This window comes from Psittacula echo (genome assembly GCF_963264785.1).
Source record: "Psittacula echo genome assembly, chromosome: 10".
Classification (NCBI taxonomy): Eukaryota; Metazoa; Chordata; class Aves; order Psittaciformes; family Psittacidae; genus Psittacula; species Psittacula echo.
Window position 1 is genome coordinate 12,942,543 of NC_137741.1, and position 12,539 is coordinate 12,955,081.

At 37.9% G+C, this 12,539-nt stretch overlaps 1 protein-coding gene across 1 annotated transcript in view; it reads left to right on the forward strand.

The window, feature by feature from the left end:
- The window catches only part of ADAMTSL3 (ADAMTS like 3), a gene marked incomplete at both ends in the record, with an annotated part of 180,023 nt that overhangs the window by 111,798 nt on the left and 55,686 nt on the right, over positions 1–12,539 (forward strand). The window contains 5 exons of the mRNA XM_080626663.1: positions 1,694–1,738; positions 2,308–2,382; positions 7,675–7,832; positions 8,800–8,911; positions 11,727–11,865. Of these exons, the coding sequence (XP_080482789.1) occupies positions 1,694–1,738; positions 2,308–2,382; positions 7,675–7,832; positions 8,800–8,911; positions 11,727–11,865 (529 nt within the window). The remainder of the gene's footprint in view (positions 1–1,693; positions 1,739–2,307; positions 2,383–7,674; positions 7,833–8,799; positions 8,912–11,726; positions 11,866–12,539) is intronic.

Sequence of the window (12,539 nt, forward strand, 5' to 3'; positions counted from 1 at the left end):
CAGTTCATAATTCCAAAAATCTCACTTTCATTTTTTCCTATAATTCATTTCATCTCATGGAAGGATAGAGCAAGGTCATAATTATCTCAGTTAGGTTACAAGAATCTTTTGTTTGCTTTCAGACTTCTTGACAGGTCTGTGGGGGTGCAAAGGTTGAACATTGCTGTGGTGGTGAACTTAGTCATCTCCTCTAATGCAAATAAAATACTTTCTGGTAATATTGTCTCTGCCGCAGAGGAACACCAAATTTAGCACCCCCGTGAGACTTTTGGACCATATCAGAGAGTGCTTCGGTGAGGGTGGAATGTCTGTAGTATTATTAAAGGAATGTGAAGCATTCTGAAAAGGGATCAACAAGGCCTGCTGAGGCGAGCGGAGCTTGCTGTAAGGAGGTGGAGGAAGCAAAGCAGAATGACCCTGGTTGTTCTCAAGAGGAGCAGTCCTACACATCTCTGCACATCTGCAAATCCCAGCCTCGTCCGTTCAGCACGGAGTGCCCTTGGTTCCACTTCAAAACAGCAGTTGCTTTATTCAGAGCTGGTCATAAGCAGACTCTTATTTGAGGTTTTGTGCTGTAACTGCCGGTTGGTTGTCAAGACAGGATACAATTCCTGACCAAGTAGGGACAGATGGGCCCCTCAAACCTGCTTTCTCTCAAATACTGTAGAGCACATGAATTCAGTAGTTATTTCCTTACTTTAAAGATACACACATCCTCTACCTTCTGGCTATCTTTAGCAATTCGGCTGATGAAAAACCAAGATGCAAAAAGATATTAAGTTGTTCAGTAGTTAATGGTTTTTCCAGGGCTCCATAGCTGTGTTATTGTTCTTACTGTAGTATTTTTCACTCTGGTGGAATACCCAAGTATGAAATTAATAAAGATCATATTTTATTACATCCAAAATAAATTGTTATATTTAAATGTCTTTCCTAGAAATTGGCGATATAAAAACTGTAACATGAGAAGGTGTTTATTTCAGAGAAAATAATTGCAGCATTTGCTTGAAGTATCCTGAACATTTGGCAGGATTTCATACTTATGCTAAGGAGATGTAAACCAGAAGCTGATAATTTAGCATCTACTATAAAAGGGTCTGGTTTAAAGTGGAAAGAAACATTCTTCAACTAATTTTTAGTTAAAACTAAACTCAAATATTCTTTCTTTAAATATTGTGTGAGTAGTTCTGGAGCCAATGCATCACTGACCTTCAACTCACATTACTTTTTGAATTTGCAAAACTGAAGTTCTTCTACACCAGCCCCTAGATGTGTGTTAATGCTGTCACTGAACAGGGTACCCTCTGTGGGGTGTATCTGCAATGCGCCTGTGTTTACAGGTCTTGCCTCAAAGATTTGCAGCTGGAAATGAGAGACAGCAAGTTGGCATTTCGTTGTTTGGACACTTCTCTTGTTCTTTTGTGGATACCACTGTTGTGCACTGTGCATACCCTTTTCTGAGAGCACTGCTCTTGCTGGCATGAAAGACTCTGGTCTGTTGATTTGTGTGTTAACTCAGTTTGCTTGGGCAAATCACAGATTTCCTACAGTTGAAATGGAAAGTAATAACTTTCTGCCTTTGTAAAATACACTGAAGTAAGTGTGTTGAACATTTGTATATGAAGAGACCATTCAGGCAGCCAAAAGCTGTTTTGTATTGACATGTCTTATTCAGCACTGGTTTGTTTTATAGTTAATTTTAAATTGAGGCTCTTACTGGAAGGAATGATCTTATATTGTAAGTTAGATGCAGACACTCTGTTACAACATATACATTATAGCTAAAATATATTTGCTCTTAAGTGGTCTGTAATTGGTTAAGGGTTAGTGTTAAGTAGATGATTTATTTCCTGTAAGTCCTGCCACTTATTAAAGTTGTGACCTGCAGCAGGAAATGAGGTGTGGGCAAAATGAAACTGAACAGCTGCAGATTTTTGTAAGGGGGAAGTACTACTTAGCAGATTCCTTATGTCAATTCAGTGATTAGGAAATAAAACTAGAACAACAGAGTGTAAATATGTTCCTAATACACTACTGACATTTCAGTTGTTTTTGTTAATAGCAAATAATTTTCCAATAGCAAGAAAGATTTACAAGTCCATTCGTAGCTCTTAATAGTTGTATGGCCTAGCAAACAGACTCAATATACTGTACTTAATAAAAGAACATATGATTATTTTTAATAGAAAAATTGTGAAACCTGTTAAATATTTTCTTAGACACATTTGACAGTTTTCCATCAAGTTATGTGATGTGCAAATTCCCTGATGCAAGATAACTTCTAAAACAGTTCTTCAATTTTCCTAGGGGAAGAAACTGTGATTGCTGTACCACATGGGAGTCGCAGTGTGAGAATTACCCTGAAAGGACCAGCACACCTTGGTATGACTGAGCTGTTTTATGTATTTATTCATAGACAGAAGGTAAAAACAGAACCTTGTATCTGAACTCATGCAAACTTTGGGAACACATAGTGACCTTGATTGCTCTTCCCATCTTTAACATCCATTCTGTAGATAGTCCTAGAGAACACTGGAAGTCCACTTAGTAAAAAGAAATAGTGCACATACTGGTGGTGTCTAAATTTATTTAAACCAAGTAATTCTTAACATGTCTATAAGACATCTAAAATACAGTACACTCTTAAACTACACGCAAACAATTACATGAAAATTACTTTCAAAGGCTGTGTGTGGGATTGATAGCAATTGTATAACCCAGCACCAGATTTCTGTTGAAGAGTCTGAGATAGCATAAATAGTCCTGTTGAAGTCACACTTGGTCAGTGAGCAGAGTTCCAGGAAAAGCAGTCTAGGTAAAAATGAGGTAAGGTATTTTTTACATAAAATAAACCACACAAATCCTGTTTCCATGTAATACTTTTGGTCATTACATACCATCTGTGGGCAACAGTGCTCTTCTCTCAGACATTTGTTTCCTAATATTTTTTATAAGGCTGATGATAGTATCTGTAGTAATTTCTTTAGCTATAGGCCTACTTTACATAAAGACCTAATCTTTTCAATGATAAGTGGCACTGCCATAGCAAGCAATGAAATGCACCATTCCTTAACATTTTGAGCAATTTTTTACCAGTAGAAGTGGAAGACTTAGTCTGAATCATAGAAATAAAAAGCACTTCTACTGGTAGGAGGTATGTAAATAGAAGACAGAAATACATTTTATTTGAAAATTGCTTATCTATTTGTTTACTTTGAATGTACAGTTATTTTCTTTCAAAGAAGATTTTGAAGACTTTCATTTTAGAGAAGCTCCAGAAGGATAGTAACTTATGACACTGATATCAACAATGTCCAAAGCTGAACTTATCTTGAAGTAAATAATATTAATGTAAAACTGTTGCAAGGGGTATATGAATGAGTGATCCTGACCAGTTCAGGTCAGGACTCTTGGTCTTTTTAAGTAGTTCTGCAGAAGGAAGTTGTTGATTTAGCTTTATGTAAGGAAAAAGAACTAGATTCAGTGGCTCCTGGGGGATTTCTGGAAAGCTCCTGAGGAATGCAGCAGCAGCTCTGTAACTAAGTACAGAGTGCTCCTGGCTTCCTACCCAGGGTGGTTCCATCAAGAAGCTGTGGCTTGGCATTACCTTTGTTAGCTAGTTCTCTTGCTGGACGAGAATTGTGAAATGTTCCTTTAACCACTTCCCCCAGCACATCTGTTTGCAAATCTGGGAGGATTTAGACATTTGTTACCTAAAATTTAAAACTAAAAATGCAGAGGTGAAAAACAAGTGAGAGCTGCTGTGCAGAGGGAGGTGGAAATAGTTTCTAGCTTCATTGAAGACAGATCTTCAAGAACTGATGTTCTAGAGGATGTGTTTCAGGGAAATTTGCTTGTCTGGCTTTCCGACTGTACGTATGTTTGTGGATGTTTATCACTTAACAAAAAATACCAAGTGATCTTTTTTCTGCAGCTTCATTGAGTTCTGTGTGGATGGGCTGGCGTAATTAAAGGCAGAATTTAAAAAATAGTCAAGTCATCTCTAACTACAGGCTCCATTTATCAGAGACTTTCTTCCTGGCTTGGAAGGAGTTGAATTTAACAGGTGGACCACGCACTACTTCTTGTAGAGTTTTATACTGCCTCCTGTTGCCAGTATATGTTTGCTCTTCAAGTAAAGTCAGCAGCTCAAACGCTCGAAGAGCATGATGGAGTGTCTGGCACTTTTCCCTTTATCTTGTATTCTTTTGTGCTTCATCCTGGGCTTTATGATCTGCACTTGTTCCAGGAAAACACAGCTGCTGGATTAATCAAAAATGGAAATGTGGTTGGAGATGTAGCACATAACAGATTTGAAACAAATAAATGCTCTGAACATTGTTTTACAATCAGCAGCTTAGTGTTTTAGGAAAGACTGCATTTGTTTGTAGCTGGTAAGACTAAGTATTTTGTTTGTGTATACAGGCACCCTAAGAGAGGCAACAGATTTATCAGAGAGCAAAGGCACTACTCCGGGGTTTTTTTACATATAGATCCCTCTTGTACCTCTTTCTGCTTGGGTTTTGTGAGTGATTTGGTGGGAAATAAGCAAGTAATGAGTACAAAAATGTTTCATTGTGTTGGTTTTGGTTTTGATTTGGACTATATTACAGCTTTTCTAGCAGTTGTTTTAAGAGCATTAGAATCAAAAGAAAGACTGAAAGTTCCCTGAAATTAATCCTCCAGCAGAAGAAACAGGAAAACCAGAAGCTAATATTTTTACAAGTGGCTAATGCTAGATAACTGAGTTCATGAACTCATGGTTAGCTTCACCAAAAGGAACTAAAACTTTTTTCCCTTTTTGTCAATATCTGCGCTGCTTGCAGTGGTTTGTGTTACTTGACAGTGTTTAGTTGTACATCTGTGCACTGCTTTGTCTTTCAAGGAAGACAGTGTTGCTTGCATTTAGAAAAGATGTATTTTGAGCCCCTGTAAAGTTCTATCTACAAATGAATCACATAGGAAAGAGTGAGCTTCTGGTTAGCAACATGATTTGCTCCTTCTTGCACTGGGAGCAGCAGCTATTGCCCTGGGAATTCTTCCATGCACCTCTGTACACAGTGAGGTATCTGCAGTGAGTTCCCCATGCCATGCTGCCCTACTCCTGCCTGCCTAGGAGGCTTTTGTGCTATGTCTTTCATCTACAACTGGGCAAGACATTTCCATGGGGAAAATATCCTGTATCAAGGTGATGGAAATAACACACAGGCGACAGTTATAGGTCTTTGGCACCAGTGATTGTATTGTTAGGCACAGAAATAGGTGAGCACTCGAGAGAATTCCCTGTCCTTATCTCTGTATATCTTGAGTCCTAAAGATCCCACAAGGAAACTTAGGGGGAGAAGCTTACTCCTGAAGTCAAACTTCCCACCTTTCCAAGATTACAGGACCCTGCAGAACAAATAAATGTTTGGTCAGTCCTTTTCTAAACCTTGCCTATAAGCCAGTTGGTGAAACCCTTGTTTCCAGTTACTGCTCTGATATCAATAAAGTAGTTTTTTGGGGAGGGAACTATTCCCTAATAAGAATTATTCTGTTATGCATGTGTTACACTACATGCTTGGTTTCACTCTGTTTTAAAAGCCTGTAATGACAAACACTAGATACTACTGAGCAGGAATACATTGCATGAGAGGTTATCTGTTGTGCTGTGGAATAGCTCTTCATCTCCCTGTGTGACACACTTCTGGAGAAAGCTGAGCAGCTGCTCTAAGCTTCACTGACATGACCTCCAGAGATACAGACCATCCCTCTAGAGCTGGACCTTGCAGATAAACACATGCTTTGGATTAAAATTTAGCGTAGCACTAACGTAAATGTGTATCAGCTCTCAGTGAGTTATCGTGTGATTGGTTGCTGAACAGTATTCCTGGTTTGTGCTTAGAAACATATAAAAGTTATTTTTTAATGAACTAAAATAGCATAAAGACTGCAAAGTAATGCAGCTCAGGCCACCAAATTAACATCTTTAACTTCTTGCAACAGCTGGATATCTTGCTTTGCAATTTTAAATGCTAGTTTCAAAGGGTTCCTCTACCCCTGAGGATCCTACTTACTTTATGTGGAGTTGGAAGTACTTGAGACTTGTGGATTTGACTTTTATTCAACAAAATAACAAAATACCATGCATTAATACTTTCTGTTAAGCAGTGTAAGTTTGGGGTCAAGACTTGCAGAAGCTTAATCCAAGAATGCCGAGTTCAGATATTTAAAAGGTTATTTTGTAATGCAGTCAGGAAAGAAAACGTCGATAAGTGACAAACAAAAATATGTAGTAATTGTCTAAATACTGTTGATTTTTCTGGAATTTGTTTACATCGGTTTGTTCTTAATGGAAATACATTGGACAGTGGGGTTCCTAGAGACTTATTTTTTGTCTTTGACAAAGTACATTTGATTCACTGTTAAATTCTTACCTTATGATTAACTTAAAGTAATTTTTCTAGAAACATCCTTGCTTAAACTTCCTTCCAGCCATGCCTGTGACCTTTATTATGCCTTTGAACATAGTGGAACCGAATGCTTAGAAACTTGAGATAATATTGGTACCTTTTAAAGGAAATTGATTTCTTCTAGAATTTCTTCACTCTGTTGGGGATGCTCCAGAATGCATTTTTATTTAAAAATCCTTAAGGAAGAAAACAGTAATGATGGATTGAAGCATTCAGAATATGTTTTCTGTGCAGGTAAACCTAGATGCTCTTAACCTAAATTTTCTAGCCTGAATTAGGTAACTCTGTTTAAAGTACCAAAAAAGGAAAGATAGTTGGAGAAAGAGGGTATTTATAGCTCATCAAAAGGTTCCTTTTAGCTAGCCTTGAGCTCATCTGAGATTCATACCTGCCTTATGCAGTCTTCTGATTATAACCAGATCAGTGTGTTTCAGCTCATGCATCTTGCTGTGCCTATGTGCAGCATTATGCAGAGCCTAAAATTCTACCTTTGTTATGAATATCTTCCTTTAGCTTTGTGCACGCATAGCTCAGTTAGTTTGCTGGAAGTGACTCAATCCTAAAAATGCTTCCTCTGTCTTCTGGAGGTTGTGGGCTGTTAGTTTAATGTGTTTCCAAGGAGTGCAGAGCAGCTCAAACGGGTTTTCATCACCACCTGTTCTGAGAAAGGGACATCCCTCCAGCAGCACTGCAGCTACCCGCCTCCTGGCCGTGCTTTTGCCTCACAGGGGGAATATTCAAAGTTGAGTTAATGACATCTGGAATGGGTAAAGTGATACAGGTACTGAGGTGAGTGTTTGGTGAGTTTGACACCATTCAGGCTTCTCTGGAGACTGCTGGAGTTGCTAGGCTTTTGAGCTGCATGGAAGTTTTTTTTTCTGTGTATTGATCCTATCTGGTTTGAGTTTCTCGCAGCTCGTCCTGCTGAATCTATTGCTTTATAAATATATAGAGCACTTGGTATAGGAAAAACTGTCTCAGAAGTGTTTCTGGTATGAAAGAATAGTGTATTCAGGCAGTTATTCCTCTGCTGAGATGTCCTGCAATTGTATAATAGCCCATAATCTGAAGCAGCGAATACTCTTACAGATATTCTGCATGGTTTTTTAATGCACACATATAACTGTTACTTGCAAGACAAAGCTGTAAATATTATTTTCTGATTTCCTTGAAAATAAAAAATATCCTGTTTAAGTTTACTAATTGCATGTTTCTTCTTTAGTTATAGAGTCGAAGACACTGCAAGGAGACAAGGGAGAGCACAGTTTTGATGCTCCTGGAACATTTATCATAGAAAATACAACTGTTGAATTTCAGAAGAGTACAGACAGGGAAATCATAAAGATCCAGGGACCTCTTGGAGCAGATTTCATTATCAAGGTGGGATGTGTGTATGTACAAATCTACAAAGATACTGCAAAGTATGTGGAACAGAGTAGGTGGCTCCATCAGCTTGTCAGTACAATAAAATCTTTCAACTAGCAAATAAGGAATCCTAATTACGGTCCAGAGGTAATTTATACTAAGTATATCCAAACAAATTAAAATGTTACCAGGTTAATGTCTTTTCTCTGGCAGAAAGTACAACAGTGGTAAAAATGACCAGGAGTTTTGTTTTAATTACTGGGAAAGTATCAGTGTTATCCTGTGCAGTGGATTAGTGTTAATCCAATTGAAGACTGCCACCTACTGAATCTGAGAATCGCTTCCATGCAGCACCCTAGAATCAACTAGCTAATCCAGCTACTGACCATTTCTAATCTAAGTTTCTCTTCTAACCAGACCACACACCAATGGCTTGCATCATACACACAGATATTTGTATGTAGAAAAAAAAATCAAGATTTGTCTGCCAAAGAGGATAGTCATACAGTTTTCTACTGGAAATGACAAGTGTTTCAGTATGGCCACACCACTTAGCTTTATTTGTCATGCTGTAGAAATTGACTTTCAGTAGTTTTCATTGTGCATCACCAAAATCACAGATGCAGTTAGACTTGCCTGAGTCTGAATTGGTGTGCTTGGATCAATTATAGACTCCCCTCTCCAGCAAATTCTAAAAGTTTTGCTAAGAAAGAGATAAGACAGAAGAATACAGTTAGGAACTCTGGCAATCAAAGTTAGATGATCAAAGTCCCATTCAAGATAATCTTGAATAATTTGTAAAGCAAAGCAACATACAAGTGTTTGGCTATTGGAAACTTAAATTTAATTGTCACTGCCGACTTTCTAGAGGTTTTATGCCTGTTATCATACTACTCATTGCACTGCTATTATATACAAATTATGTTTTGAGATTACATGGGGCAGTACAGTATACACACGTGTTGTAATGGAAATTTCTCAGACCAGGTACTCTGGATCGAAAGATAGTGTGGTTCAGTTCTTCTTCTATCAACCCATCAGTCATCAGTGGAGACAAACAGAGTTCTTCCCTTGCACAGTGACATGTGGAGGAGGTAAGTAATGCCAGTTCTTCATGAGTGTTTAAGTCTGAAGATCAAAAGTGACAGATTGACAGCCTTTGTTCTGCATTTTTATTGGTTAGATTTTTGTGTTTCTTTGCACACCAGTGGTTCTTCAGGGAAATAAATGAAAGAGTAGCACCTAAGATGGTTGATTAAGTTAGCATGTGCATAGGATTTCTTATACCTTATATTACTGGAAGTCATGTTCTTCCATAAGGAATGATCATTTGAGTAAGAACTTTGAGTAGGTTGCCCAGAGAAGTTGTGGCTGCCCCATCCCTGGAAGTGTTCAGGATGGGACTTTGAGCAGCCTGATCTAGTGGAAGGTATTCCTGCCCATGGCAGAGTGTTTGGAACTAGATGATCTTTAAAGGTCCCTTCAAACCCAAGCTCATCTATGGCTTTATGTTACATTCAAAATGGAAAATGCCAATTCATAAAGGGTATTTTAGAAAAGTAAGCAAAGAAATACGGTGAGATTTTAAAATAAGGATAATCAAGAAATGGAGGAAGAAGGTATTTCTGGCCACAGTGTAGACAGGAGGGGAGACAGTATAAGTAAATAGAATTTAAAGAATAACTACTATTAATACCTTTGACTCTCTGATCTTAAACACTTAGTCCTGACGGTGAGCAGCACATAGTGTGCCATGGCATCTACTGGTTTAAACACTACAGTTTATACAATGGTTAGATGAAGTGCAGCACAAATCTGCTGCTGCTCATCCAGCCCAGCCCACTGCTTGTCATGTCTGGTTCTGCAAAAACTGTAACCTCATGGCAGGAGGAATGCTTGACATTTTAGATAGCTGTTTCACTTCTGCTAGCATTATCCAGGTCACCTGGAAAACAGACTGGGATACTGGTGATCCTGTTGTAGTGGGTTTTTTGGAGACTGCGAATATGGTTTAAATAGTTACTTGGGACATGAGTAAAAGATGTTTAAAGCACAAGTGAAGCCTGGAGATCCTTTGATGGACCACTTGCACCTCACTTTAATCTGAAATGCAGACAGTATATGTGTGTAATATCTAGTCCCACAGGAAACTACTGTATCTTATAAGATACTTGGCCTCATGAAGTGTGATTCTTGCTGAAAGTGTAAGTGGCAATACATGTCCTCTGATGATTCCACCACACTGTTTATGAATTTTTTCCTAACTCATCTGACAGGGGAAGAAGTGTAAAGCATCACAGTTATTTTTGAGGACTGCAGGTAAACACTGGATAACTCAAGGGACATATCTACCCTCAAGTTTATTGGCTCAAATCCAGCCTTATGCAGACTGGTGTTAAGGTTTGAAAATTATAGCTACATGTCAATCTCTTTTAAATCAGCCAGGGTTTTTAGTGCTTTGCTTTGTAGCTGCATGTCTGTAATATGAAAATGACCTTTATAATCAGGGCTTGACACTCTTGATGGCAGTCCTGAGGGAGGTCAGTAACTGAGGAAGCACAGAAACTGAGCTACTTGCTTGCCCATGAAATTAGTAAAGAATGGCATATTACTGAGGCATGCGGGGAAGTTGTATTGCAGCTGCCTGGCTTTAACCTGTTATCTTAAAGCAGATTTAGTGTCCAGATTGTCTGTTTGGCATATTTTACTGGCAATAAAAGAAGAAGTTCTTCACAACAAAGACTTGGAATCAGTGCACCACCATTCCTCACTTGGATGCTTCTCCTACATTTAATTCTGTAATCTCCATGTGTTGGAAAGGGGAGCGTGATGGGCATCTCAGAAAGTACTGTCAAGCTTGAATGAGCAAGAACGACTGAAAATTAAGTTTATCTTGTTTGCAAGTAGCGTATCTTCTGGGTCCTTTCAGTACTTACAAGAACTGGAATGTACATGCTTTCAGCACTAGAACTGCTTAGTTCCTCTTCATGGTTATCCTTCTCATGCATGATGACACTTTGAATCAGCCAAGAGACACACAAGCAAAGCCATTGATATATGATACTTAGCATTTTCAGTAGACACTGGGACTTGTGCTGTTAGTTTATTGACTCTGTTTGGATTTTAATTCTTGTGGTTTCAAACTTTTTTTCTTTGCACATACCAGAACATCCTCCTCCTCTCCTCAGTTTAAATCCAAGTCAGCTCTTTTGAATGAGTCTTTTTTCTTAGCCAAAAAAGCAACTTAGTGGTTTATAAAACTCAGATCCTTTCTTGTAACCAGTCTTCTCACAGACTTCTTTTTTTTGTTTTTTTTTTTTTCACGAGGTAGTTACTTCAAGTTTTCTTTTGCTGGCTCTTCAACTAGGAATGTTCTTGAAACTATTTCTTGGTTTTCTCCAGTTTAACTTAGCAATGTTTTTGGATCTCGTCTTCAATTCCTCTGGCTTTATTTTAAGTATTTTTTTTTTTTTTTAACATGCACGACTGTGTAATATAGCTCTCTAACATACGTGTTATACAGTTATAAATTGTGGAACATGTAGTAGAACCATATTACTTTCTAGGGTTGCCTCTGTGACAGGTGAGCTGTTCCAGTATGTGTATTCCTGCATCACAAAAAAATATATATGCTTTTACTCTTATACTTAGAATATTATTAGAATAATGTGCCAAAGCCTCATCTAGTATTAGGATAGGCTAACATAATAGTTATACTGAATTGCTTTAAATGAAGATCTGGTCCTGCTTGTTCGTGTGTAGTGTTTCCTTGTTTAAAAGTAAACCAAAGAAGAGTAGCAGAAGAAATTAATAGTGAATGGGCAGCACGTTTATGGAGAGGGGTGGGGAGGGAATAAGGCTGCTTTAATGTGTAGCTGTTACCAATATTTAACTTTGCTCCTGCATTAGGATATCAGCTTAATTCAGCTGAATGCATGGATATTCGTCTGAAGCGTGTTGTTCCTGACCACTATTGTCATTACCATCCAGAAAATAAGAAACCAAAGCCCAAGCTAAAAGAATGCAACATGGATCCCTGCCCTTCTAGGTTTGTATGACAGATAAGTTTGTGTGTGGTATTGTCAGTTACTAAGGAACAAGAAATTGTATTTACTTAATCTCTTTTAATCTGTATGTCTATTTAATCTTGGTTGATTATTGCACACATTAAAGGCTGATATTGGGCACCACTGCCTATAGATTTGTAGCATTTCAGTGGTGCAGAATAGGAGACTTTGCTTTATACGGAGATATTGTAAATATCAATTTGTCTGTTCAAGGGCTAATTCTACTTTATCTTTTGCTGAGTGGTACAGCACTAGTACAAGGATTTTGTGAGGCTGTGTGAGAAGGACAGATTGTTTGCCTGCTATGGATTTATTGATGCTGCCATTCAGGATTTCTCATTAGACAGACAGTAGCTCTAGTTCTGTCAGAGTACAAGTTCTACACATGGTTTAACTTGTTTTATTCATCTGCCCACTCTAAAAGTTTCATTCTTCATTTGTACTGTGAAATTGACACTTAATTATTAAAGTTTGGGGGGATTTGTGTTTTTATACTAAGAATTTATAAAAAAAAAGTCATTCAAAGTAAGTATACTTGTATTACAAATACCACAGAACATTATTGCCAAATTACAAAGGCTATAGTATACATAAATTGTATTGAATTACACTACAGTATTTCAAACTAACTTTTGGATTGTCTGGTGAGGTTTCC